The sequence below is a fragment of the Coregonus lavaretus genome, assembly GCF_964263955.1.
Source record: "Coregonus lavaretus genome assembly, chromosome: 30".
In the NCBI taxonomy this organism is placed as follows: Eukaryota; Metazoa; Chordata; class Actinopteri; order Salmoniformes; family Salmonidae; genus Coregonus; species Coregonus lavaretus.
This window is the reverse complement of record NC_140017.1, coordinates 17,968,951-17,996,685: the sequence shown is the minus strand read 5'-3', so window position 1 is coordinate 17,996,685 and position 27,735 is coordinate 17,968,951. Positions and strand designations below refer to the sequence as shown.

General features: G+C 42.6%; 1 protein-coding gene across 1 annotated transcript; it reads right to left on the bottom strand.

The window, feature by feature from the left end:
* Positions 1 to 91: 91 nt before the first annotated feature.
* LOC311105535 (uncharacterized protein) lies at positions 92 to 27,680 on the bottom strand. The gene is made up of 11 exons (XM_084147711.1): positions 27,313 to 27,680; positions 26,026 to 26,147; positions 25,890 to 25,914; positions 24,847 to 24,887; positions 23,952 to 24,712; positions 22,246 to 22,351; positions 8,955 to 9,101; positions 4,426 to 4,486; positions 2,205 to 2,368; positions 1,897 to 1,986; positions 92 to 1,612 (listed from the first exon to the last, which is right to left on the bottom strand). Exons 1-11 carry the CDS (start codon positions 27,536 to 27,538, stop codon positions 1,595 to 1,597), a joined length of 1,761 nt encoding a protein of 586 aa, XP_084003837.1. The 5' UTR covers positions 27,539 to 27,680; the 3' UTR covers positions 92 to 1,594.
* Positions 27,681 to 27,735: the final 55 nt, after the last annotated feature.

Here is a 27,735-nt window from a genome sequence, read left to right as displayed (position 1 = left end):
TGTAATAAAAATGACTAACAACTGCTTTAAATTGTTGGAGGTGAAGTGAAGCTAGCTACATCACAACCATTATTTACAAAAACAATGTCATGCAAACCACCAAATATTTTTAAGTGAAGAAATAAGGTCCTTTCAGGGACTAATAAAAAACGATTGTATAGTATGCGATAGATATACAGCCAGAATAACAATGGGATTATAAAATGCCAAAGGATTTTAGTCAAATCATTCAGGGTTAACACCCAAGCTCCACCATAAAAACAACAAAGATCAGACATTCATGGTTGTACTAGTGGACTTTACCTAACTGCCCTCTGAATGTACTGTCATCAATACAAAAAGAGCAATGCTGACTTACTGTGTGAAATAAAGAGCAACCTTTTTGGTTCATAGTAAATCATATATTATGAATGTCTTTAAGATATAGCCTATTTAATGTTTTTTTATTTTTTTATGACACTTCACTACAATTTCAAAAACCTGTAACCACACACAATGCCACATGCCTTAAATGTGTCTAGTACGAGATGACCATTTTGGTAATATAACACGACACCAGACAAAAATGTATAACAAAGGTGTAATATGTAAATTCTCTGTCTCCTGTGGAAACGCCACAAATTACAATGTGGTTTGATTTAAGCCAATGACTGTGCCTACTAGTCCCGTGTAGCTCAGTTGGTAGAGCATGGCGATTGCAACGCCAGGGTTGTGGGTTCGATTCCCACGGGGGGCCAGTATGAAAAAAATGTATGCACTCACTAACTGTAAGTCGCTCTGGATAAGATGTAAAATTTACTTTTTTTGTTTTGCACTTGCAATGACCCTCTCCATCAGCTGAGACAAACTTATGGATTGCACCTTTAACATACATTCACCATATAGGCCTATACACATTGTTGATAACCTTGGTATTCATTACAGAAGAAAAATATACATGCACACAGAAACACACACGCACACAGACACACACAGACACACAGACGCACACACACACACGTATAATGGAAGTCATACTCCACACACCTCTGTAATGAAGTATGATAGGAAAGTATTCACCCATGTAACAACATGTTTGCGACTTGTTGTCTACTTTCCGGCCAAACTGGCTGCTTTGAACAATATCACTTTCCCTCCAAGACATAACTATGAAAGAATTTGACTCCCTTGCTGTATTACATACAGCACAAATATCACATTCACCAAATAACATTGAGCTTAACTTGCATTTATATTTTGTTACTTTAATGTAACAAACAGTGGAAGTTTCACAGAAACCAGCTAATGTGCAACCAAAGTCTTATCACAAGCCACAAAAACACTCAATTTACAATCGTGTTTTAGCTTAGATAAAACTTTGGATGCTTTACATAAGACTTGTACCTTGCCTTGAAGAAAGCTGCTCACTTTAAAGCCACGTAACAAAGAACTAGGCATACAACAATTAAAGATTTTCTAAACCACATTGGCCTTTCTCCAAGACAAGTTCAAGCTTGTAACAACTCAGAAACATTTACTGTCAGTTCTCTGGCATGCCTTGCTTGGCAGATGCACACATCATTTCATAAGGAACAGCTGTGTGGATGGACACCATCTAGGTCACGTAGTTCCCCTAAGAAAGAGATAAACACCTAAATAGAACCATAAATCGAATAGATTCTGGAAACTATTAATTTCATCGAGGACCCTATTAAATCAAACTGTAACCAAATACATCAAAAACACCATTCTTCTAGTACAGCAAGAAATTATCATTTGCATTTGTGTGTTCAATAAAACAGCCTGAAACAAAGATAAACTAAAATGTACAGTACTGTAAATAAGGCCTCTTTTTTTGTCTACAACCCCCCTTGGCAATCATATGAAAAATACTGAACAAGTTAAGAAGTAGCTCACCTTACTGGGTCTGGAGTCTACTCCGTGCATAAACTTGTAGGACTCCATTTTGCTTCTCACTTCATTTGCATTCTCCCCACAGTGATTATCCTGAGGGAGAGTAGTTGACAGCATTTTAATCTCCTGCACTTTAAGTCTTAACTCTGCCAAGCAAACAGAGCATGAATGGTTCTTTAAGTACTCCAGGATCTATATATTTGTGTGGATTCATTCAAACGTAATACATTCTTAGCTTAATAACTTAAATAAACACATTATGACATCCAAATTCCAAACATTAACAGCCTATATCATACGGAGTCACTGACCAGAGTGTGATGGTAGCTTCCCATTTGCAGCAGACACTCCAGTGTTTCCATCATCTGCTCCTTGCGCAGTGTGTGGAGTCTCATCTGACTGGGGACCACAGTTCTCTCCAGCTCTCGCACGATGACATTCAGAGCCACTGCTGCACACTGAAACACACTGAGTCCTGACCGCAATACACACCAAGCACAGACATGAGGCAGTGTAGAATAAGACCAACCACCCAAAACCTATCAAAGTATGTAAGGCAAAGGGGAATTTAACACTGGACGAAACATGGGTTATGACAATGACATTGTGGTCATGGATTTTTCAATGTACAGTGCCTTCAGAAAGTATTCACACCCCTTTACTTTTTCCACATTTTGTTGTGTTACAGCCTGAATTAAAAATGTATTAAATTGAGATTGTTTTGTCACTGGCCTACACACAATACCCGATAAAGTCAAAGTGGAATAACGTTTTGGGACATTTTTACTAATTAATTACAAATTAAAAGCTGAAATGTCTTGAGTCAATAAGTATCCAATCCCTTTTTTATGGCAAACCTAAATAAGTTCAGGAGTAAAAAGTTAACAAGTCACATAATAAGTTGCATGGACTCACTCTGTGTGCAATAATAGTGTTTAACATGATTTTTGAATTACTACCTCATCTCTGTACCCCCCACATACAATTATCTGTAAGGTGAATTTCAAACACAGACTTAACCACAAAGACAAGGGAGGTTTTCCAATGCCTCGCAAAGAAGGGCACCTATTGGTAGATGGGTAAAAATAAACAAAAGCAGACTTTTAAGTTATTAATTACACTTTGGATGGTGTATCAATACACCCAGTCACTACAAAGACACAGGTGTCCTTCCTAACTCAGATGCCGGAGAGGAAGGAAACCGCTCAGGGATTTCACCATGAGGCCAATGGTGACTTTAAAACAGTTACAGAGTTTAATGGCTGTGATAGAAGAAAACTGAGGATGGATCAACAACATTGTAGTTACTCTACAATACTAACCTAATTGACAGAGTGAAAAAAAAGAAGCCTGTACAGAATAAAAATATTCCAAACCATGCATCCTGTTTGCAACAAGACACTAAAGTAATACTGCAAAATAAAAAAAGCTATTTACGTTTAGTCCTGAATACAAAGTGTTATATTTGGGGCAAATCCAAGAAAACACATTGCTAAGTCCCACTCTCCACATTGTCAAGCATAGTGGTGGCTGCATCATGATATGGGTATGCTTCTAATAGTTAAGGACTGGGGAGCTTTTCGGGATAAAAAAGAAACCGAATGGAGCTAAGCACAGGCAAAATCCTAGAGAAAAATCTGGTTCAGTCTGCTTTGCACAAGACACAAGGAGATTAATTCACCTTTCAGCAGGACAATAACCTAAAACCCAAGGCCAAATCTACACTGGAGTTACTTACCAAGAAGACAGTGAATGCTCCTGAGGGGCAGAGTTACAGTTTTGATTGAAATCTGCTTGAAAATCTATGGCAAGACTTGAAAATCAACAACCAATTTGACAGAGTTTTAGGAATTTTGAAAAGAACATTGGTCTGATATTGTACAATCCAGGTGAGCAAAGCTCTTAGAGACTTACAGAGAAAGACTAACAGCTATAATCATTGCCAAAGGTGATTCTAACATGTACTGACTCAGGGGTGTGAATACTTATTTCTGTTTTTCATTTTCAATACATTTGCAAAAAATTCTAAAAACATGTTTTCACTTTGACATTATGGGGTATTGTGTGTAGATGGGTGAGAAAAAAACATATATTTAATACATTTGGAATTCAGGCTGTAACACAACAAAATATGGAATAAGTCAAGGGGGTGAATACTTTCTGAAGGCACTGCATATACTGTAAATCTAAAATCATCAACTTATTTGATATGAATAGAACCAGCTGAATAGGCTAGCATTATTGTTCCTTGTTGACCCCTCAGGTAGCATATTGAATGAGCATTCCTAAAGGGACAGTTCATTCTAAACTAAATGTTTTCATGCCTCAAAAGTGGTCTTATGTTGAGATAAGTCCATATTCCAGGACATTGTGTAGATCTACCACTTCTTAGACTTGCTTTCAATGAGAATGACAGATCTATAACTCACCCCAAAAATGACATATTGCAGCTTTAAATATAAAACTTACATTAAGAGTTTTTTAATATGGAAGGCTCTGAATAGGCTATGAGAACAAGAAAGCCAAACATACCACAATTATCTGTAGCTTCGACATCTACATAAATCCCTTCTTTCATCATATTTTTCAGAACCTAAAAAAAGAAATATGTATACCATTAGACACCATAAGATCTTGCTGAGGTTCAGGGTATCAATTTCATTGTGGGAACTAACCATTGTTTCCCTTTTTTTAAATTTCTTTAGGGGGTAGATCAGCTTTAATATTGTAGATAGATTGTAACTTCCATCAATGTAATTGTCTGCATCACTTCCAATCCCCCATATGTTTTTTTCTCTCGCAAATATACACTGCTCAAAAAAATAAAGGGAACACTAAAATAACACATCCTAGATCTGAATGAATGAAATAATCTTATTAAATACTTTTTTCTTTACATAGTTGAATGTGCTGACAACAGAATCACACAAAAATTATCAATGGAAATCAAATGTATCAACCCATGGAGGTCTGGATTTGGAGTCACCCTCAAAATTAAAGTGGAAAACCACACTACAGGCTGATCCAACTTTGATGTAATGTCCTTAAAACAAGTCAAAATTAGGCTCAGTAGTGTGTGTGGCCTCCACGTGCCTGTATGAACTCCCTACAACGCCTGGGCATGCTCCTGATGAGGTGGCGGATGGTCTCCTGAGGGATCTCCTCCCAGACCTGGACTAAAGCATCCGCCAACTCCTGGACAGTCTGTGGTGCAACATGGCGTTGGTGGATGGAGCGAGACATGATGTCCCAGATGTGCTCAATTGGATTCAGGTCTGGGGAACGGGCGGGCCAGTCCATAGCATCAATGCCTTCCTCTTGCAGGAACTGCTGACACACTCCAGCCACATGAGGTCTAGCATTGTCTTGCATTAGGAGGAACCCAGGGCCAACCGCACCAGCATATGGTCTCACAAGGGGTCTGAGGATCTCATCTCGGTACCTAATGGCAGTCAGGCTAACTCTGGCGAGCACATGGAGGGCTGTGCGGCCCCCCAAAGAAATGCCACCCCACACCAAACCGGTCATGCTGGAGGATGTTGCAGGCAGCAGAACGTTCTCCACGGCGTCTCCAGACTCTGTCACGTCTGTCACGTGCTCAGTGTGAACCTGCTTTCATCTGTGAAGAGCACAGGGCGCCAGTAGCGAATTTGCCAATCTTGGTGTTCTCTGGCAAATGCCAAACGTCCTGCACGGTGTTGGGCTGTAAGCACAACCCCGACCTGTGGACGTCGGGCCCTCATACCACCCTCATGGAGTCTGTTTCTGACCGTTTGAGCAGACACATGCACATTTGTGGCCTGCTGGAGGTCATTTTGCAGGGCTCTGGCAGTGCTCCTCCTGCTCCTCCTTGCACAAAGGCGGAGGTAGCAGTCCTGCTGCTGGGTTGTTGCCCTCCTACGGCCTCCTCCACGTCTCCTGATGTACTGGCCTGTCTCCTGGTAGCGCCTCCATGCTCTGGACACTACGCTGACAGACACAGCTAACCTTCTTGCCACAGCTCGCATTGATGTGCCATCCTGGATGAGCTGCACTACCTGAGCCACTTGTGTGGGTTGTAGACTCCGTCTCATGCTACCACTAGAGTGAAAGCACCGCCAGTATTCAAAAGTGACCAAAACATCAGCCAGGAAGCATAGGAACTGAGAAGTGGTCTGTGGTCACCACCTGCAAAACCAGTCCTTTATTGGGGGTGTCTTGCTAATTGCCTATAATTTCCACCTGTTGTCTATTCCATTTGCACAACAGCATGTGAAATATATTGTCAATCAGTGTTGCTTCCTAAGTGGACAGTTTGATTTCACAGAAGTGTGATTGACTTGGAGTTACATTGTGTTGTTTAAGTGTTCCCTTTATCTTTTTGAGCAGTGTATATATATATATATACAGTTGAGTCGGAAGTTTACATACACTTAGGATGGAGTCATTAAAACTCGTTTTTCAACCACTCCACAAATTTATTGTTAACAAACTATAGTTTGGGCAAGTCGGTTAGGACATCTACTTTGTGCATGACACAAGTAATTTTTCCAACAATTGTTTACAGACAGATTATTTCACTTATAATTCACTGTATCACAATTCCAGTGGGTCAGAAGTTTACATACACTAAGTTGACTGTGCCTTTAAACAGCTTGGAAAATTCCAGAAAATGATGTCATGGCTTTAGAAGCTTCTGATAGGCTAATTTACATAATTTGAGTCAATTGGAGGTGTACCTGTGGATGTATTTCAAGGCCTACCTTCAAACTCAGTGCCTCTTTGCTTGACATCATGGGAAAATCAAAAGAAATCAGCCAAGATTGTAGACCTCCACAAGTCTGGTTCATCCTTGGGAGCAATTTCCAAACGTCTGAAGGTACCACGTTCATCTGTACAAACAATAGTACGCAAGTATAAACACCATGGGACGCAGCCGTCTTACCGCTCAGGAAGGAGACGCGTTCTGTTTCCTAGAGATGAACGTACTTTGGTGCGTAAAGTGCAAATCAATCCCAGAACAACAGCAAAGGACCTTGTGAAGATGCTGGAGGAAACAGGTACAAAAGTATCTATATCCACAGTACAACGAGTCCTATATTAACATAACCTGAAAGGCCGCTCAGCAAGGAAGAAGCCACTGCTCCAAAACCGCCATAAAAAAGCCAGACTATGGTTTGCAACTGCACATGGGGACAAAGATTGTACTTTTCTGAGAAATGTCCTCTGGTCTGATAAAACTAAAATAGAACTGTTTGGCCATAATGACCATAGTTATGTTTGGAGGAAAAAGGGGGTGCTTGCAAGCCGAAGAACACCATCCCAACCGTGAAGCACAGGGGTGGCAGCGTCATGCTCTGGGGGTGCTTTGTTGCAGGAGGGACTGGTGCACTTCACAAAATAGATGGCATCATGAGGAAGGAAAATTATGTGGATATATTGAAGCAACATCTCAAGACATCAGTCAGGAAGTTAAAGCTTGGTCGCAAATGGGTCTTCCAAATGGACAATGACCCCAAGCATACTTCCAAAGTTGTGGCAAAATGGCTTAAGGACAACAAAGTCAAGGTATTGGAGTGGCCATCACAAAGCCCTGACCTCAATCCTATAGAATATTTGTGGGCAGAACTGAAAAAGCGTGTGCGAGCAAGGAGGCCTACAAACCTGACTCAGTTACACCAGCTCTGTCAGGAGGAATGGGCCAAAATTCACCCAACTTATTGTGGGAAGCTTGTGGAAGGCTACCCGAAACGTTTGACCCAAGTTAAACAATTTAAAGGCAATGCTACCAAATACTAATTGGGTGTATGTAAACTTCTGACCCACTGGGAATGTGATGAAAGAAATTAAAGCTGAAATAAATCATTCTCTCTACTTTTATTCTGACATTTCACATTCTTCAAATAAAGTGGTGATCTTAACTGACCTAAGACAGGGAATTTGTACTAGGATTAAATGTCAGGAATTGTGAAAAACTGAGTTTAAATGTATTTGGCTAAGGTGTATGTAAACCTCCGACTTTACATGGTCCTTTGCTATTGTTCTGGGATTGATTTGCACTTTTCGCACCAAAGTATGTTAATCTCTAGGAGACAGAACGCATCTGCTTCCTGAGCGGTATGACAGCTGCGTGGTCCCATGGTGTTTATACTTGAGTACTATTGTTTGTACAGATGAACGTGGTACCTTCAGGCGTTTGGAAATTGCTCCCAAGGATGAACCAGACTTGTGGAGGTCTACAATTTATTTTCTGAGGTCTTGGCTGATTGCTTTTGATTTTCCCATGATGTCAATTTTCCAAGCTGTTTAAAGGCACAGTCAACTTAGTGTATGTAAACTTCTGACCCACTGGAATTGTGATACAGTAAATTATAAGTGAAATAATCTGTCTGTAAACAATTGTTGGAAAAATAACTTGTGTCATGCACAAAGTAGATGTCCTAACCGACTTGCCAAAACTATAGTTTATTAACAAGAAATTTGTGGAGTGGTTGAAAAACGAGTTTTAATGACTCCAACCTAAGTGTATGTAAACCTTCGACTTCAACTGTATTTACCTTTCCATAGTAGCAAGATCTTATCTATTTTTGCTAACTTTCTATTAAAATGTATTGGAGTGAGATCATTTATTTCATTTGGGATATGTATTCCGAGTATATCCACATCACCATCAGACCATTCTATTGGTAAACTACATGGTAATGTAAAAATACCTTTTTAACTCTATGCGCTATACATTTTGCTATACATCACAACACTGAAGTGTAAGGGGCCTCCAATGTTTTTAATGGACTGGATCTTTATATTTTTCACTTCTATCCTGTTTCAGTAATAATGAAATCAGACCTTTGTTTCCCTTTGTACACAGTAACATGACAAACATGTTTCCTGGGTTGTGAAGATGCTGCAGTAGGCTATACGTTATGTAATCATAATTACAGGGTAGCTCGTTAAAATTGAGCGTTTGAAGTGCCTCCCAAAAATACTTCAAATACTCTACTATTTCAAGCGAACCTTTAAAGAGCTCAGCTCACACAACAGGTTTGGCCTGCCAGTATTGCATGTCAGATGGCTGTATTTACCTCCAGAACTGGCACGTATCCATTCTCAGCACTGAGGTGCAGGCATGTCTTACCACACCTGTCCTTCTCGTTCACACAGGCACCATGGCAAATCAGATCAGCCACCATCAGGTGTTGGTTCTTCTGTGCAGCCAGGTGAAGTGCAGTCTGGGAACAGAAGTCAGGGGCTTAATCAACCAGTGTTGCCAGGTCTAGCTAAAATGTCTAAACCAAAGACCTCAGAAAACCAGCAAACAAGGCCTGAAAACTAGCCCTTTTTTTTGTTTGTTGCAGCAACAGAGTTGCCACATTTATCCATGACACCCTTTTATCATAATTTTATCGAGTGAATTAAGAAGGAATATCTATGTAATTTTTAACGAAGTAGGCTAAGAAGCAAAATTCGGTTCTAATAATTCTTGCAAGTTTAAGAATGTTGCAAGAGAAAAGATAAATCGCCCTTATTAAACTCTCCAGATCATTTTAAATTGTTTTGACTGCTATGATTATACAATAAGGCCCTAGGAGGTGTGGTATATGGCCAATATACCACGGCTAAGGGCTGTTCTGGCCCTTTGCCATGGTATACTGGCCATATACCACAAACCCCTGAGGAGCCTTATTGCTATTATAAACTGGTTAACAATGTAATTAGAATAGTAAAAAGTAATTTTTTGTCATTCCCATGGTACACAGTCTGATAACCATGTCTTTCAACCAATCAGCATTCAGGGCTCAAACCACCCAGTTTATAGTTATAAATAAATCCTGTTTGCGCTTGTGCATAACTATAGATAAATCCGACAGGAGAATTTGAGTGATGAAAGTTGGACAGAGGATCTCAATCTCTGTGCAAGAAACACTTGGACAAACTTGAAAAAACTAATGTTAGGTTATTTTCTGGCAACTGTGCCTTCATCATGTGCCAGATGTTAAGACTACAAACTGTTATAAATGGCCTGTTTGCGAGATTGACTTGTTATTTCAATAGGCATAAGCTACTGACTAAAATCTGGGTTTATAATTGCAATTCAACTTTGCCATGGTCTGCGGAGCTAGATGCAGGTAGCCTATAGCCCCTGAAACGACAACATCTCACTTCAGGGAAAAGTCCATAATGAAACTGACATTAAATGTGGAGAATGATACATTCGCGATAGAGCTGTGACCATGATCACAATTGATAACTTCCCATTTAATTAACTAAAATGGCCATTAACAATTGCATAATAACACAAGGCTACAACAAAAAACTCATTTATAGGCCATTTATTAAATCCGTTTGCCAGCTCCAGGTAGGCTACACAAGTGGCACAAATTGATTTGCATGACTCCAGTGATATCGTAATTTCAGCATATTTATTGTACTGTATCAAATGGTAGGCTACAGTAGCCTACAATAGCATGGAAATTAATAGCCTACTTGATGGCCAACAGATACAAATGTACCCTATAATTCTCTACATTTAATGTAATTTTCATTGTGGACTTTGTCCCATAACAGAAGCACGCGAGGGAGTTCCATAACTTCCATTTCAAATTTCCACTCACGCTGCGCTCCAGACCCTAGAACTGAGCATGAGTAAAACCCTTCGCATGATACGGTTCGCTCAACCAGTGCTCTCAACGCACACACCCCTCTGGCCCTCCCACCATTCACTCACTCAGTAACAACCTGGTCACTGCCTGATAGTCAGCAGCAGCAGGTTACAGTTAAATATATACAGTGGGGAGAACAAGTATTTGATACACTGCCGATTTTGCAGGTTTTCCTACTTACAAAGCATGTAGATGTCTGTACTTTTTTATCATAGGTACACTTCAACTGTGAGAGACGGAATCTAAAACAAAAATCCAGAAAATCACATTGTATGATTTTTAAGTAATTCATTTGCATTTTATTGCATGACATAAGTATTTGATCACCTATTCCGGCTCTCACAGACCTGTTAGTTTTTCTTTAAGAAGCCCTCCTGTTCTCCACTCATTACTTGTATTAACTGCACCTGTTTGAACTCGTTACCTGTATAAAAGACACCTGTCCACACACTCAATCAAACAGACTCCAACCTCTCCACAATGGCCAAGACCAGAGAGCTGTGTAAGGACATCAGGGATACAATTGTAGACCTGCACAAGGCTGGGATGGGCTACAGGACAATAGGCAAGCAGCTTGGTGAGAAGGCAACAACTGTTGGCGCAATTATTAGAAAATGGAAGAAGTTCAAGATGACGGTCAATCACCCTCGGTCTGGGGCTCCATGCAAGATCTCACCTCGTGGGGCATCAATGATCATGAGGAAGGTGAGGGATCAGCCCAGAACTACACGGCAGGACCTGGTCAATGACCTGAAGAGAGCTGGGACCACAGTCTCAAAGAAAACCATTAGTAACACACTACGCCGTCATGGATTAAAATCCTGCAGCGCACGCAAGGTCCCCCTGCTCAAGCCAGCGCATGTCCAGGCCCGTCTGAAGTTTGCCAATGACCATCTGGATGATCCAGAGGAGGAATGGGAGAAGGTCATGTGGTCTGATGAGACAAAAATAGAGCTTTTTGGTCTAAACTCCACTCGCCGTGTTTTAAGGAAGAAGAAGGATGAGTACAACCCCAAGAACACCATCCCAACCGTGAAGCATGGAGGTGGAAACATCATTCTTTGGGGATGCTTTTCTGCAAAGGGGACAGGACGACTGCATCGTATTGAGGGGAGGATGGATGGGGCCATGTATCGCGAGATCTTGGCCAACAACCTCCTTCCCTCAGTAAGAGCATTGAAGATGGGTCGTGGCTGGGTCTTCCAGCATGACAACGACCCGAAACACACAGCCAGGGCAACTAAGGAGTGGCTCCATAAGAAGCATCTCAAGGTCCTGGAGTGGCCTAGCCAGTCTCCAGACTCAGCTGAACCCAATAGAAAATCTTTGGAGGGAGCTGAAAGTCCGTATTGCCCAGCGACAGCCCCGAAACCTGAAGGATCTGGAGAAGGTCTGTATGGAGGAGTGGGCCAAAATCCCTGCTGCAGTGTGTGCAAACCTGGTCAAGACCTACAGGAAACGTATGATCTCTGTAATTGCAAACAAAGGTTTCTGTACCAAATATTAAGTTATGCTTTTCTGATGTATCAAATACTTATGTCATGCAATAAAATGCAAATTAATTACTTTAAAATCATAAAATGTGATTTTCCGTCTCTCACAGTTGAAGTGTACCTATGATAAAAAATTACAGACCTCTACATGCTTTGTAAGTAGGAAAACCTGCAAAATCGGCAGTGTATCAAATACTTGTTCTCCCCACTGTATATATTTAACTGTAACCTGCTGCTGCTGACTATCAGCCTGGAGGTGTGTTGGGTCATTGTCCTGTTGAAAAACAAATGATAGTCCCACTAAGCCCAAACCAGACGGGATGGCGTATCGCTGCAGAATGCTGTGGTAGCCATGCTGGTTAAGTGTGCCTTGAATTCTAAATAAATCACAGACAGTGTCACCAGCAAAGCAACCCCACACCATAACACCTCCTCCTCCATGCTTTAAGGTGGGAACAACACATGCGGAGATCATCCATTCACCCACACTGCATCTCACAAACACACAGCGGTTGGAACCAAAAATCTCCAATTTGGACTACAGACCAAAGGACACATTTCCACCGGTCTAATGTCCATTGCTCGTGTTTCTTGGCCCAAGCAAGTCTCTTCTTCTTATTGGTGTTCTTTAGTAGTGGTTTCTTTGCAGCAATTCGACCATGAAGGCCTGATTCACACAGTCCCCTCTGAAAAGTTGATGTTGAGATGTGTCTGTGACTTGAACTCTGTGAAGCATTTATTTGGAATGCAATTTCTGAGGCTGGTAACTCTAATGAACTTATCCTCTGCAGCAGAGGTGATTCTGGGTCTTTCATTCCTATGGCGGTCCTCATGAGAGCCAGTTTCATCATAGCGCTTGATGGTTTTTGCGACTGCACTTGAATAAACTTTCTTGAAATTTTCCGTATTGACTGTCCTTCATGTCTTAAAGTAATGATGGACTGTTGTTTCTCTTTGCTTTTTTGAGCTGTTCTTGCCATAATATGGACTTGGTCTTTTACCAAATAGGGCTCTCTTCTGTATACCCCCCCTACCTTGTCACAACACAACTGATTGGCTCAAATGCATTAAGGAAAGAAATTCCACAAATTAACTTTTAAGAAGGCACACCTGTTAATTGAAATACATTCCAGGTGACTACCTCATGAAGCTGGTTGAGAGAATGCCAGGAGTGTGCAACGCTGCCATCAAGGCAAAGGGTGGCTGCTTAATATAAAATATATTTTGATTTGTTTAACACTTTTTTGGTTACTACATGATACCATATGTGTTATTTCATAGTTTTGATGTCTTCCCTATTATTCTACAATGTAAAAATAGTAAAAATAAAGAAAGATCCTTGATTGCGTAGGTGTGTCCACATTTAGTGTATACATATACAGTTGAAGTCGGAAGTTTACATACACTTAGGTTGGAGTCATTAAAACTAGAGTTTCAACCACTCCACACATTTCTTGTTAACAAACTATAGTTTTGACAAGTCGGTTAGGACATCTACTTTGTGCATGACACAAGTAATCTTTCCAACAATTGTTTACAGACAGATTATTTCACTTATAATTCACTGTATCACAATTCCAGTGGGTCAGAAGTTTACATACACTAAGTTGACTGTGCCTTTAAACAGCTTGGAAAATTCCAGAAAATGATGTCATGGCTTTAGAAGCTTCTGATAGGCTAATTGACATAATTTGAGTCAATTGGAGGTGTACCTGTGGATGTATTTCAAGGCCTACCTTCAAACTCAGTGCCTCTTTGCTTGACATCATGGGAAAATCAAAAGAAATCAGCCAAGACCACAGAAAATAAATTGTAGACCTCCACAAGTCTGGTTCATCCTTGGGAGCAATTTCCAAATGCCTGAAGGTACCACGTTCATCTGTACAAACAATAGTACGCAAGTATAAACACTATGGGACCACGCAGCCGTCATACCGCTCAGGAAGGAGAAGTGTTCTGTCTCCTAGAGATGAACATACTTTGGTGCGAAAAGTGCAAATCAATCCCAGAACAACAGCAAAGGACCTTGTGAAGATGCTGGAGGAAACAGGTACAAAAGTATCTATAGCCACATTAAAACGAGTCCTATATCGACATAACCAGAAAGGCCGCTCAGCAAGGAAGAAGCCACTGCTCCAAAACCGCCATAAAAAAGCCAGGCTACGGTTTGCAACTGCACATGGAGACAAAGATTGTACTTTTTGGAGAAATGTCCTCTGGTCTGATGAAACAAAAATAGAACTGTTTGGCCATAATGACCATCGTTATGATTGGAGGAAAAAGGGGGTGCATTGCAAGCCGAAGAACACCATCCCAACCGTGAACCACGGGGGTGGCAGCATCATGCTGGGGGGGTGCTTTGCTGCAGGAGGGACTGGTGCACTTCACAAAATAGATGGCATCATGAGGAAGGAAATTATGTGGATATATTGAAGAAACATCTCAAGACATCAGTCAGGAAGTTAAAGTTTGGTCGCAAATGGGTCTTCCAAATGGACAATGACCCCAAGCATACCCCCAAAGGTGTGGCAAAATGGCTTAAGGACAACAAAGTCAAGGTATTAGAGTGGCCATCACAAAGCCCTGACCTCAATCCTATAGAAAATGTGTGGGCAGAACTGAAAAAGCGCGTGCGAGCAAGGAGGCCTACAAACCTGACTCAGTTACACCAGCTCTGTCAGGACGAATGGGCCAAAATTCACCCAACTTATTGTGGGAAGCTTGTGGAAGCCTACCCAAAACGTTTGACCCAAGTTAAACAATTTAAAGGCAATGCTACCAAATACTAATTGAGTGTATGTAAACTTCTGACCCACTGGGAATGTGATGAAAGAAATATAATATGAAATAAATCATTCTCTCTACAATTATTCTGACATTTCACATTCTTAAAATTAAGTGGTGATCCTAACTGACCTAAGACAGGGAATTTTTACAAGGATTAAATGTCAGGAATTGTGAAAAACTGAGTTTAAATGTATTTGGCTAAGGAGTATGTAAACTTCAGACTTCAACTGTATATATATATATTTTTTTATTGAAATGCAATGGCGACCGCGGTGCAATTTAGAAGTAGCCCAAAAACCCACCACCCGCGACCAATACATTTTACCTGCGACATCGTTTTCAAAGTAGCCCAATTTAGCAGGAAAACTGCGAACATGGCAACCCTGTAATCACCTATTTGACAGTCTTCTCAAGCTATATCAGCTTTATCACTGATTGTATACGGTAGTGCTGAGCGATTAGTAGTGCTGAGTGATTACAGTTCTGTAATTTTTCATTTTTTAAACAACTAATTGAATTCCATTTTTTTCTGTTTTTTTTCTTTAACCTCGATGCGCAGTTTCTGTAGAGATAAATCAAATCAAGCCGGAACTGTGAGATGTGGTGTGCCAGCTTGTTTGTTCTGTGTGGGGCAAACACAGAGCCCTCGTCGACGGAAAGAAGAGAAAACGCGCGAGAGGGACAGAAAGCAGTTGCTGTGCGAGGTACAGCGCCTTCGGAATGTATTCAGACCCCTTCCCTTTTTCCACATTTTGTTATGTTACAGCCTTATTCTAAAATGGATTACAGAAAACATTTTCCTCATCAATCGATACACAATACCCCATAATGACAAAGTGAAAACAGGTTTTTAGATTTTTTTGCAAAAGGTCCCCAAGAACACAGTGGCCTCCAGCATTCTTAAATGGACGAAGTTTGGAACCACCAAGACTCTTCCTAGAGCTGGCCGCCCAGCCAAACTGAACAATCGGGGGAGAAGGACCTTGGTCAGGGAGGTGACCAAGAACCTGAAGGTCACTCTGACAGAGCTCTAGAGTTCCTCTGTGGAGATGGATGCGCTCAATGGTGCAGTTGTATAACGTTTTGAGGATCTGGGGACCCATCCCAAATATTTTCAGTCTCCTGAGGGGGAAAAGGCGTTGTCATGCCCTCTTCACGACTTTCTTGGTGTGTTTGGACCATGATAGTTTCTTAGTGATGTGAACACCAAGGAACTTGAAACACTCGACTCGCTCCACTACCGCCCCGTCGATGTGAATGGGGGCGTGTTCGGACTCCTTATCCTGTTGTCCACAATCATCTCCTTTGTCTTGCTCACGTTGAGGGAGAGGTTGTTGTCCTGGCACCACACTGCCAGGTCTCTGACCTCCTCCATATAGGCTGTCTCATCGTTGTCAGTGATCAGGCCTACCACCGTTGTGTCATCAGCAAACTTAATGATGGTGTTGGAATTGTGCTTGGCCACGCTGTCGTGAGTAAACAGGGAGTACAGGAGGGGACTAAGCACGCACCTCTGAGGGGCCCCCGTGTTGAGGATCAACGTGGCAGATGTGTTGTTGCCTACCCTTACCACCTGGGGGCGGCCCGTCAGGAAGTCCAGGATCCAGTTGCAGAGGGAGGTGTTTAGTCTCAGGGTCCTTAGCTTATTGATGAGCTTTGTGGGCACTATGGTGTTGAACGCTCAGCTGTAGTCAATGAACAGCATTCTCACATAGGTGTTCCTTTTGTCCAAGTGGGAAAGGGCAGTGTGGAGTGCGATTGAGATTGTGTCATCTGTGGATCTGTTGGGGCGGTATGCGAATTGGAGTGGGTCTAGGGTTTCCGGAATAATGGTGTTGATGTGAGCCATGACCAGCCTTTCAAAGCACTTGTCACGCCCTGACTCATGGGACTCTTGTATGTTGAGTCAGGGTGTTGATATTCTATGTTAGTATTTCTATGTTGCATTCTAGGTTGTGTAGTTCTATGTTTGGCCGGGTGTGATTCCCAATCAGAGGCAGCTGTCGCTCATTGTCTCTGATTGGGGATCATACTTAGGTAGCCTATTGGCAATCTTTAGTTGTGGGATCTTGTTCCGTGTGTAGGCTTGTTTTGTGTTTAGCCTTCACGTTACGTTGGTTTGTCGTTTTGTTCTTGTGTTTATCGTTTAAATAAACATGTATGCATTTCACGCTGCGCCTTGGTCTGACCCGTCCTTCAACGAACGTGACAGAAGATCCCACCAAACACGGACCAAGCAGCATGCCCAGGAGCAAACACCCTGGACACAGGTGGGGAAGATTTGGTCTTGGGAGGAGATATTTGCGGGGAAAGGATCCTGGGCGAAGAAGGAAGCCCAGGCAGGAGAAGAGCAACGGCAACACAGAAGGCGCCGGCCGAGGAGGAAGCACGAGAGGCAGCCCCAATAATTTTTTTGGGGGGGCTAAAGGAGTGGTCGGGGAGCGAAGAGCCCCGACCACTGCACCCGGTGGGTTTCCAGATTGAGTCCCTACGACCATGGGAAGAAGAGTGGGAACAGTTTTATACTGAGGAGGCGGAGGATGACGACGACGATGAGTTTCTGTTCCCTAACTCGTGGGGGCTCCCGGAGGAGTCCTCACTGGAGGAGGAGTGCAGAGAGAGAGAGAAGGATCGGATCTGCAGGGTAAGAGAGGAGGCCACCACATTACGGGAGCTGAGAGCAAGAATAGAGCGGGAGAGCTCCATTCAAGAGGAGGCACTGCAGGAGGCTCGTAGGGAGAAGGAGGAAGTTGATGCACGGAGAGAGGAGCTGGTTAGACAACATAAAGAGCGTGGGTTAATAGAGGAACCCAGGTATGCGGAGATACGCACTGTATCACCAGTGCGCATGCACAGCCCAGTGCATTCTGTGCCAGCGCCCCGCACGTGTTGTGCGAAAGTGGGCAGCCAGCCAGGACGGGTTGTGCCAGCTCTCCGCTCCAGACCTCCATTCCGCCTCCACAGTCCGGCCCGGCCCGTTCCTGCTCCTCGCACCAGACCAGGGGTGCGTGTTCCCAGTCCGGCCCGGCCCATTCCTGTTCCTCGCACCAGGCCAGTGGTGCGTGTCGCCAGTCCGGCCCGGACCGTTCCTGCTCCTCGCACCAGCCTAGTGGTGCGTGTTCCCAGTCCGGCCCGGCCCGTTCCTGTTTCCCCCCCCCAGGCCAGTGGTGCGTGTCGCCAGTCCGGCCCGGCCCGTCCCTGCTCCTCGCACCAGACCAGTGGTGCGTGTTCCCAGTCCGGTACGGCCCGTGCCTGGTCCCCGCACCAAGCTAGTGGTGCGTGTCGCCAGTCCGGCCCGGCCCGTGCCTGCTCCCCGCACCAAGCCAGTGGTGCGTGTCGCCAGTCCGGCCCGGCCCGTTCCTGCTCCTCGCACCAAGCCAGTGGTGCGTGTCCCTATTCCGGTTCGGCCCGTGCCTGCTCCTCGCACCAGACCAGTGGTGCGTGTGTCCAGTCTGGCACGGCCCGTGCCCGTTTCACCGGTGCCTAGTCCGGCACCGGTCAGCAGCTCCAGTCCGGAGCCAGAGCAGTCCGCTCCACCGGTGCCTGATCCAGCTCCGGTCAGCAGCTCCAGTCCGGAGCCAGAGTAGTCCGCTTCACCGGTGCCCAGTCCAGCTCCGGTCAGCGGCTCCAGTCCAGACCCAGACGTCAGCCCCTCTCCAGGTTCGGGGTCTCCCACACCAGGGTCCAGACAGGGCTTGCTACATCGTGGGAGGAAGGAGAGGGGAAGCAGCGTGCCGAGGTCCAGACCAGACCAGGGGCGCAACGGGGAGGCTGAGAGAATGTGTCACGCCCTGACTCATGGGACTCTTGTATGTTGAGTCAGGGTGTGGATATTCTATGTTAGTATTTCTAGGTTGTGTAGTTCTATGTTTGGCCGGGTGTGATTCCCAATCAGAGGCAGCTGTCGCTCGTTGTCTCTGATTGGGGACATACTTAGGTAGCCTATTGGCAATCTTTAGTTGTGGGATCTTGTTCAGTGTGTAGGCTTGTTTTGTGTTTAGCCTGAGGACTTCACGTTACGTTGGTTTGTTGTTTTGTTCGTGTGTTTATTGTTTTAAATAAACATGTATGCATTTCACGCTGCGCCTTGGTCTGACCCGTCCTTCAACGAACGTGACAGCACTTCATGGCTATCCATGTGAGTGCTACGGGGCGGTAGTCATTTAGGCAGGTTACCTTCGCTTTCTTGGGCACAGGGACTATGGTGGTCTGCTTGAAACATGTAGGTATTACAGACTCTGTCAGGAATGGGTTGAAAATGTCAGTGAAGACACTTGCCAGTTGGTCCGCGCATGCTCTGAGTACACGTCCTGGTAATCTGTCTGGCCCTGCGGCCTTGTGAATGTTGACCTGTTTAAAGGTCTTGCTCACATCGGCTACGGAGAACGTGATCACACTGTCGTCCGGAAGAGCTGGTGCTCTCATGCATGCTTCAGTGTTGCTTGCCTCGAATCGAGCATAAAAGGCATTTAGCTGTCTGGTAGGCTCGCGTCACTGGGCAGCTCGCGGATGGGTTTACCTTTGTAGTCCGTAATATTTTGCAAGCCCTGCCACATCCGACGAGCGTCAGAGCCAGTGTAGTAGGATTCAATCTTAGTCCTGTATTGACGCTTTGCCTGTTTGATGGTTCGTCTGAGGGCATAGCGGGATTTCTTATAAACTTCCGGATTAGTGTCCCGCTCCTTGAAAGCGGCAGCTCTAGCCTTTAGTAATCCATGGCTTCTGGTTGGGATATATACGTACAGTCACTGTGGAGATGACGTTGTTGATGCACTTATTGATGAAGCCGGTGACTGAGGTGGTATACTCTTCAATGCCACTGGATGAATCCCGGAACATATTCCAGTCTGTGCTAGCAAAACAGTCCTGTAGCGTAGCATCCGCATCATCAGACCACTTTCGAATTGAGCGAGTCACTGGTACTTCCTGCTAGTTTTTGCTTGTAAGCAGGAATCAGGAGGATATAATTATGGTCAAATTTTCCAAATGGAGGGCGAGGGAGAGCTTTGTATGCGTCTCAGTGTGTCACGCCCTGACTCAGGGGACGCTTAAATGTTGAGTCAGGGTGTGTATATTCTTTGTTGTGCGTTTTCTATGTTTGTGATCTAGTATGTATAGTTCTATGTTGGCCGGTGTGGTTCCCAATCAGAGGCAGCTGTCGCTCGTTGTCTCTGATTGGGGACCATACTTAGGCAGCCTATTGGCACTGTCTAGTTGTGGGATCTTGTTCCGGTTAAGGTATGTTGTGTGTGCTACCTTGGACTTCACGTTTCGTTTCCTTTGTTGTTTTGTCGTGTGTTTATTAAGTTTAATAAACATGTACGTATATCACGCTGCGCCTTGGTCTGACCCGTCATTCAACGAGCGTGACACAGTGTGTGGAGTAAAGTTGGCCTAGAGTTTTTTTTCCTCTGGTTGCACATGTGATATGCTGGTAGAAATGAGGTCAAACGGATTTAAGTTTGCCTGCATTAAATCCCCGGCCATTAGGAGCGCCGCTTCTGGATTAGCATTTACTTGTTTGCTTTTAACCTTATACAGCTTGTTGAGTGCGGTCTTAGTGCCAGTGTCGGTTTGTGGTGGTAAATAGACGGCTACGAAAAATATAGATGAAAACTCTCTTGGTAGATAGTGTGGTTCAAATCAAATCAAATTTTATTTGTCACATGCGCAAAATACAACAGGTGTAGACCTTACCGTGAAATGCTTACTTACAAGCCCTTAACCAACAATGCAGTTCAAGAAAGAGTTACGAAAATATTTACAAAATAAACTAAATTTAAAAGTAACACAATAAAAATAACAATAACGAGGCTATATACAGGGGGTACCGGTAACGAGTCAATGTGCCGGGGTACAGGTTAGTCGAGATAATGTAGGTAGGGGTAAATTGACTGTGCATAGATAATAGACAGCGAGTAGCAGCAGTGTAAAAACAAATGGAGGTACTCTACCAAAATAAGGTACTCTACCTCAGGCGAGCAATACCTCGAGACTACCTTAATATTAGACATCGCGCACCAGCTGTTATTGACAAGTAGACACACACCCCCACCCGTCGTCTTACCGGACGTAGCTGTTCTGTCCTGCCGATGCATGGAAAACCCTGCCAACTGTATATTATCCTTTTCGTCGTTCAGCCACGACTCGGTTAAACACAAGATATTACAGTTTTTAATGTCCCGTTGGTAGGATAGTCTCGAACGGAGCTCATCCAGTTTATTCTCCAGTGATTGCACGTTGGCTAATAGAACAGATGGTAGAGGCAGGTTACCCACTCGCTGACAAATTCTCACAAGGCACCCTGCTCTCCGCCCCCTGTACTTCCTTATTTTCTTCATGCGAATGACAGGGATTTGGGCCTTGTCTGGGAGCAACATTATATCCTTCGCGTCCTACTCATTAAAGAAAAAATCTTTGTCCAGTTCGAGGTGAGTAATCGCTGTTCTGATATCCAGAAGCTCTTTTCGTGCTCCTTGAGTGGCCCAGCCAGAGCCCGGACTTGAACCCGATCGAACATCTCTGGAGAGACCTGAAAATAGCTGTGCAGTGACGCTCCCCATCCAACCTGACAGAGCTTGAGAGGACCTGCAGAGAAGAATGGGCGAAACTCCCCAAATACAGGTGTGCCAAGCTTGTAGCGTCATACCCAAGAAGACTCGAGGCTGTAATCGCTGCCAAAGGTGCTTCAACAAAGTACTGAGTAAAGGGTCTGAATACTTATGTAAATGTGATATTTCCGTTTTCTATTTAAAATTTAATTTTTAAAAAAAAAAAACTGTTTTTGCTTTGTCATTATGGGGTATAGTGTGTAGATTGATGAGGATTTTTAAAAAATATATATTTTAGTATATGGCTGTAACGTAACAAAATATGGAAAAAGTAAAGGGGTCTGAATACTTTCCGAATGCACTCTATCTCTATCTGAAAATACATGATCTAAGTGATTGATAGTTGGTATTCAGCAGTCATAAAAGTATGCCTTATTTACTTTCAAGAACTACTAAATAGTGATTTTGTCAGACAGCATAGGCAGCAGCTCTATAGAGATGAGATGATGACTTGGATTGAAATAATAAAGTCATTAAATAAAACACATATTTTATTAAAGTAATGTGAATAAATGATGGTTAATAAGTGATAAGCAGTAATGGGCAGTCACTACCATCATGGGACTTTTATTAATTATTTTATTCTGTGTTACAGCACTCAACCCACATAATGCCTAGTGCATTTAATGTCTAAACTAAAAAAGTAATTGAAATCGATAACCGTGATTATTTTTTTATAATCGAACCAAAACCGAACCGACCTCAAAAAGCACTAATAGCTCAGCACTAATATACAGTTGCTTCAAAGTTATCTGAACGTCTGAATGAATTTGAACAACCAGAAAACAATTTCAGTCATACTATATTTTTCGTTTGATTTACCTTTCCCTCTGAGTCTTTGACATCCAGTCTGTTCAGAGCTGCCATCCTTTTGGCAATCACATATCCCAGGGCCCTCTTGCCTTGACCCACAACTCTGTGGAGAGCTCTAAAGAAAGAAGCAATAAACATATTTATAGTATACTCACATAAATGTCACTGTGAGTTTTAATGGTTAACAACATGAATGCATTAAAGTGCAGTTTGACATTAATGTACTAGATGATACATTGCAATCCTACATCAACAATGTGGGAATTTTGTTTTGTACTGTGGCTGGCCAATGATAATTAATGTGAGCCTGATTCTAATCAGTGGTTGCTTGAAAGTAATAATCATTTTTTTTCATTATCAATTATATCAAGAACATGAAATGTCACTGCAACATTAATGTTAGATAGATAGATATATCTTCCTGTCTTTGTCACTAAAATCAACCATTCAATTATTTGTCTATTGTCCTCCTATATCAATATGGGTCATGGATTTTCAGTCATTGTTTACTTTTTGTGTAATTCCTGTCAACGCCCCATGAGTCATGAGTATGTAGTATGCAGTATGAAAAATGTATTCACTCACTAACTGTAAGTCGCTCTGGATAAGAGCGTCTGCTAAATGACTAAAATGTAAATGTAAAAAATGTAGTACTGTATGAGGACATTTCTTCAGATCACTGTTACAGGCTTTGGTTTTTCCATTTATATTTCGAGGTTGGACGTTAGCACGTGGGGCACATCGATTGGTGTCACCTCCTTAGTCAATATGTGTTACACCTGTGCTGGCTTGTTCATCTCGTTAGTCGGAAGGTGTTTCACCTGTGCTGCCCCAGGTGATATTTAAGAGTGGCTGGACCAGTACTCCAGTTGTCTTGAGAGATGTGGAGGGTTAACACATTTAGTTGTCTCTCCCTATTTTATTTATAGACAAACAATCCTTTATCTGATATTCCCTGTTTCCATTTTACTCCACTTTTTGGTTTACTTCCTGTCTTTCAGTTTGGTCTGTTTTTTAAAAATGTGTTTGCCTCTTCTTTGGCAAGTGTAATGGGCTCTCATGGTGGGTGTCTTTTAGGTCCCAGTTGTTGTTGCTAGTCAACTTTCATTGGACACCCCTATGAATGTCTTTCAGAACCCCTCCTAACACCCCACCTATTTCGTTTTAGTTGTTGTCAGTGACTCTTTGTTAGTTCCCCCTTCTGTTTGAGCGACAATTTTTGCTTTTCTTGCTGGGGAATGTAACAACACTAACACCTAACTGCTGCCTATTAGATACCCTCAGTATGTCTTGGCATCATTTGTTGTTTGTGAATTATTGTAGGAAAACAAATGTCTGTAACAGGTTATTGTTTATCCTAGGACAACAAATATTTCATTAAATTACTACAAAACATCCATTCACCATATTGTGACATACAGTCTCTGTACAGTGCCTTTAATGACAAACTGAGTGATATCATCTCATATTTCTCTCTGAACATCCATAAACATTCCAGCTATTATACTGATATAGCCTACCGGGGTATACAATTTAAAATCAACAGTTGGTATAACTACGATGTAACCTTTTCACACTATTGTCGACCCGAACCGCACAGTGCTAGTTTCCACCACTGTTCCAACCTCTGGTGGATGCCTAACAAGACCAGGCTACAGCTCAGCAAGGCTCAGTAATATGAAAAGGGTAATATACAAATTGTGATTCCAACTTACGTCCTTCCGTTCTTGTCTGTGGCCAGAAGCTCTGTGTCAGAGACCCCCGTCAGTAAGCTCTCCTCCCTCTGGAGCTGGGTCCAGAAGTATGCTACGCTGTTCCAATCCTGGCCCATGTAGCTGAGCCAATGTTGGCTAAAGCTATCCTGGCACTGGGGGCTAAAGCTATTATGGCACTGGGGGCTAAAGCTATCCTGGCACTGGGGGCTAAAGCTATTATGGCACTGGGGGCTAAAGCTACCCTGGCACTGGGGGCTAAAGCTATCCTGACACTGGGGGCTAAAGCTATCCTGGCAGTCACTACCTCCATCCTGACCTAACTCATAGCTGGAGGACAGGGGGCTAGCAAAGACCGAATCTTGGGGAGATGGCACTTGACATTCACTGGTGCTGCTTGGGGAGTAAGACATATATGAATCTGGACTGGGCATCATATTGTCAGATTCGTCGTTGATATACCCTCTTTGGGAGTTCAGTGGAGGGGCACTAGTGTTGTGTTTGTCTGCAGAGCGGGATAGGTTGAGCTCTGACATACAGTAGTTTGTGGCTTGTTGTGGCATCTTGTTTTCCTGACTGAACTTCATTGAGTGGCTATGTTGGAGTGGCTCTGGAATATTCCATGGTTGCTCGTTGGGCTCTGGGCTGTAATCGGGTGACTCAGACTTGTTAGACTGGCTGTATGGCTTGCTGGCTTTGAGATCCTCCTCCAATACCTCTACTATTATGGCGAGTTCCTCCAGGCTCTTTGTAGGTTGTTTTCTCTGAAACACAGTGGGCACACATATTAAGTATGCAGTGTTGAGTGCTGAGCCGTCCAAGTTAGAGCAAGGCACACCTGGTGAAATTATGAAAAGACATGTAGGCCTATTAATTGACTGTCCTGTAAATCACTCACCTTGCTACTTCTGCGATCTCTATTTACCCGTTTCTTCTCTCCTGTGAAGAATATAATAAGGAATTTTGATAGCAGGTTTCATGAAGTTGACAGTATCTTTGCTGTTGCATGCCCTTACCCACAACATAAATGCTTGTGTAATAACACATAATTGTTGTTGTGACAGTTTTCAGTGTTATTTATGTTCATAATGTAATGATGAAATTCAATAACACGTTTGAACTTGTATTGTTAGTTATCTGTACCCTACAAGTCTCCTTTTCAAAATGGCTGTGATATACTGTATTATTATCAAACAATACTAAGATGTAAAATATGCATATGTCTTACTAATACTTTATGTGTACATTATTCTGCATTATATCCATAGGCTTTAAGTAAAGTCTTGACTACATTTTATGAGTGTGAACAGCGTGTGATCAGCCTCACCCATTGCCAAACACTTTATGACTCTTATCTCCCTCACTAACTTTAAGCATTAGTTGTCAGAGCAGCTTACTGATCACTGCACCTGTACACAGCCCATCTGTAATTAGCCCACCAAACTACCTCATCCCCATATTGTTATTTATTTTGCTTATTTGCACCCCAGTATCTCTATTTGCACATCATCTTCTGCACATCTATCACTCCAGTGTTAATACTAAATTGTAATTATTTTGCACTATGGCCTATTTATTGCCTTACCTCCATAACTTACTACATTTGCACACATTGTATATAGATTTTCTATTGTGTTATTGACTGTACGTTTTGTTTATTCCATATGTAACTCGGTGTTGTTGCTGTTTTTATCGCACTGCTTTGCTTTATCTTGGCCAGGTCGCAGTTGTAAATGAGAACTTGTTCTCAACTGGCTTACCTGGTTAAATAAAGGTGAAATAAAAAATTTATAAATAAAATGACTCTGTTTGCAAAAGGTAAACAACCCTAATTCTGGAGCAGAACAAGACACACTTTTGACGAGACTGCCAGAAGTGTTCAATCTTGGTTATAGGCCAACAACATAAGCGTAATAGAATTTTGAGGAGTTTTTTTCTAACCTTTCAATGCCTTGCCGCTGTTGCCCTGTAGAAAGACGTAAAGGATCAATTGTGAATATGTCAAAACATCGGACTGGGGAATGTGGAAATTATCTTCCAAGCAATTTAGCCACAGTGAATATACAGTATGTCATACCTGGATATTTTTTGGGTCCATTCCTTTCGCTATGCGAATGTTATTAAGCATGTCTCTCACAGGCATTTTGACCCTGACTCCCAGGTACCTTTTCTCACCGTCATAGTTGGAGCGTTTTGGACCTGATGAATAAAACCATGTTGCAACAGAATGCAATTTATTTGTGAATTCAGACAGATAGCCTAAAAAGAAACGTGATAACTGATGATCAGATTATCCTAAAATGTATCACTCATTCCAAATAGTAAGGCCTAAAATATGACTTAATGTAATTAAAAAAAAGTAACCACATGTACTGTATGAACCATATAGATTGCACAGTACAGTATATGAACAATCAACAGTATGAGCCTTGCTTGTTGTAAGACAATATAAAGGCTCATACATGCTTATAACAAGTTATAAAGCATTATACCTGGATGTGCAGCCTGGTCTCGGACTAGACGAAACATAGTAAACTTGTTTCCGGGACACTCAAATGATTATGCTATGTTATGTTTGGTATGGTATGGTTACATAAGACAGTTGGTTACTTGACGCAAAAATGAAAGGAGGGTGAATGGGTGGGGGTATAACGCAAACGTCTAGCAACCCAAAGACTTTTGCATTTTAGCTAAATAGCAACTTAAAATACTTACTACTTTTTTAGATACTTTGCAACTACTTAGCATGTTAGCTAGCCCTTCCCTAACCTTAAACATTTTAGCTAACCCTAACCTTAACCCTTTAACCTAACTCCTAACCTTAATCCTAACCTTAACCCTAACCCCTAGCCTAGCTAACGTTAGCCAGCTAGCTAACGTTAGCATTAGACACCTAGCCACCTAGCTAAAGTTAGCCACAACAAATTGGAATTCATAACATATCATACATCTTGCAAATTCTTAATGTATTGTACGGTTTGGAAATTCTTAATATTTTGTATGTTTTGCGCAAAGTTGCTAACATATAATACGAATTGTAATTCGTAACATATCATACGAAATTGATGATGGACATCCACAAATTAATACATACCATACTAAATGGACCGTCTTGGGTTTCGTACAGAATAATACGAAATTCTCTGAGACCAGGTTGGTGTAAAGTGTTACTAGAAAGCTTATGTATTGCACCTTTAGTCTAAATGTAGACTACTCAACACAAATTGACGCACTGAAGTGGTCATTCTCACTTTCAGTAAGGTTGTGATAAAACATTTATGGACGTCAACTTCTTAAATTATCATATTTGGTTAGATAATGACATTTGATTATACAAGGAAGACAGTCACTAAATTGTGCTGACCTGTCAAAGAATAGTCCAGTGTCGAAGGCCCATTCCCATGGCCGTCGTCCAAACTTGTCAGGATACCTCCAGTAGGGGAATTTGGCCCCTCCGAGTAGCTGGCAGGTTCTCCTGGCATAGGTGAGTCGTAACTCCTAAACAGCCCGTTTCCAATGTCCCGTTTCCCCTCAAAAGTATGGATGCATTCACTGCCCGAGTTCTCCTTACTTTTATATGGCCCACGCATCTCGCTCCACTTTGCAGCAGTGGGGTAATGTATTAGTTTGAAACAAAATCAAACGGAGAACACTCAAGATATTGAAACAGACGGACTGTTTACCTGGGAGTCATAGCCTGTAAATACCAGCGTTCAAGGTCCGTTTTGTCTTAAATCCCTCAGTGGAGCGGAAGTCTGCCTTACACGAAGCACCTGGTGGAGCGAAT

Coding starts and splice junctions, on each gene's coding strand:
- LOC311105535 (XM_084147711.1), bottom strand. CDS start 27,538: ATGCGTGGGCCATATAAAAGTAAGGAGAACTCGGGCAGTGAATGCATC. Junction 24,713..24,846: donor GAGATCGCAGAAGTAGCAAG/GTGAGTGATTTA, acceptor ACTGTGTTTCAG/AGAAAACAACCTACAAAGAG. Junction 4,487..8,954: donor GATACGTGCCAGTTCTGGAG/GTAAATACAGCC, acceptor TTCTTTTTTTAG/GTTCTGAAAAATATGATGAA.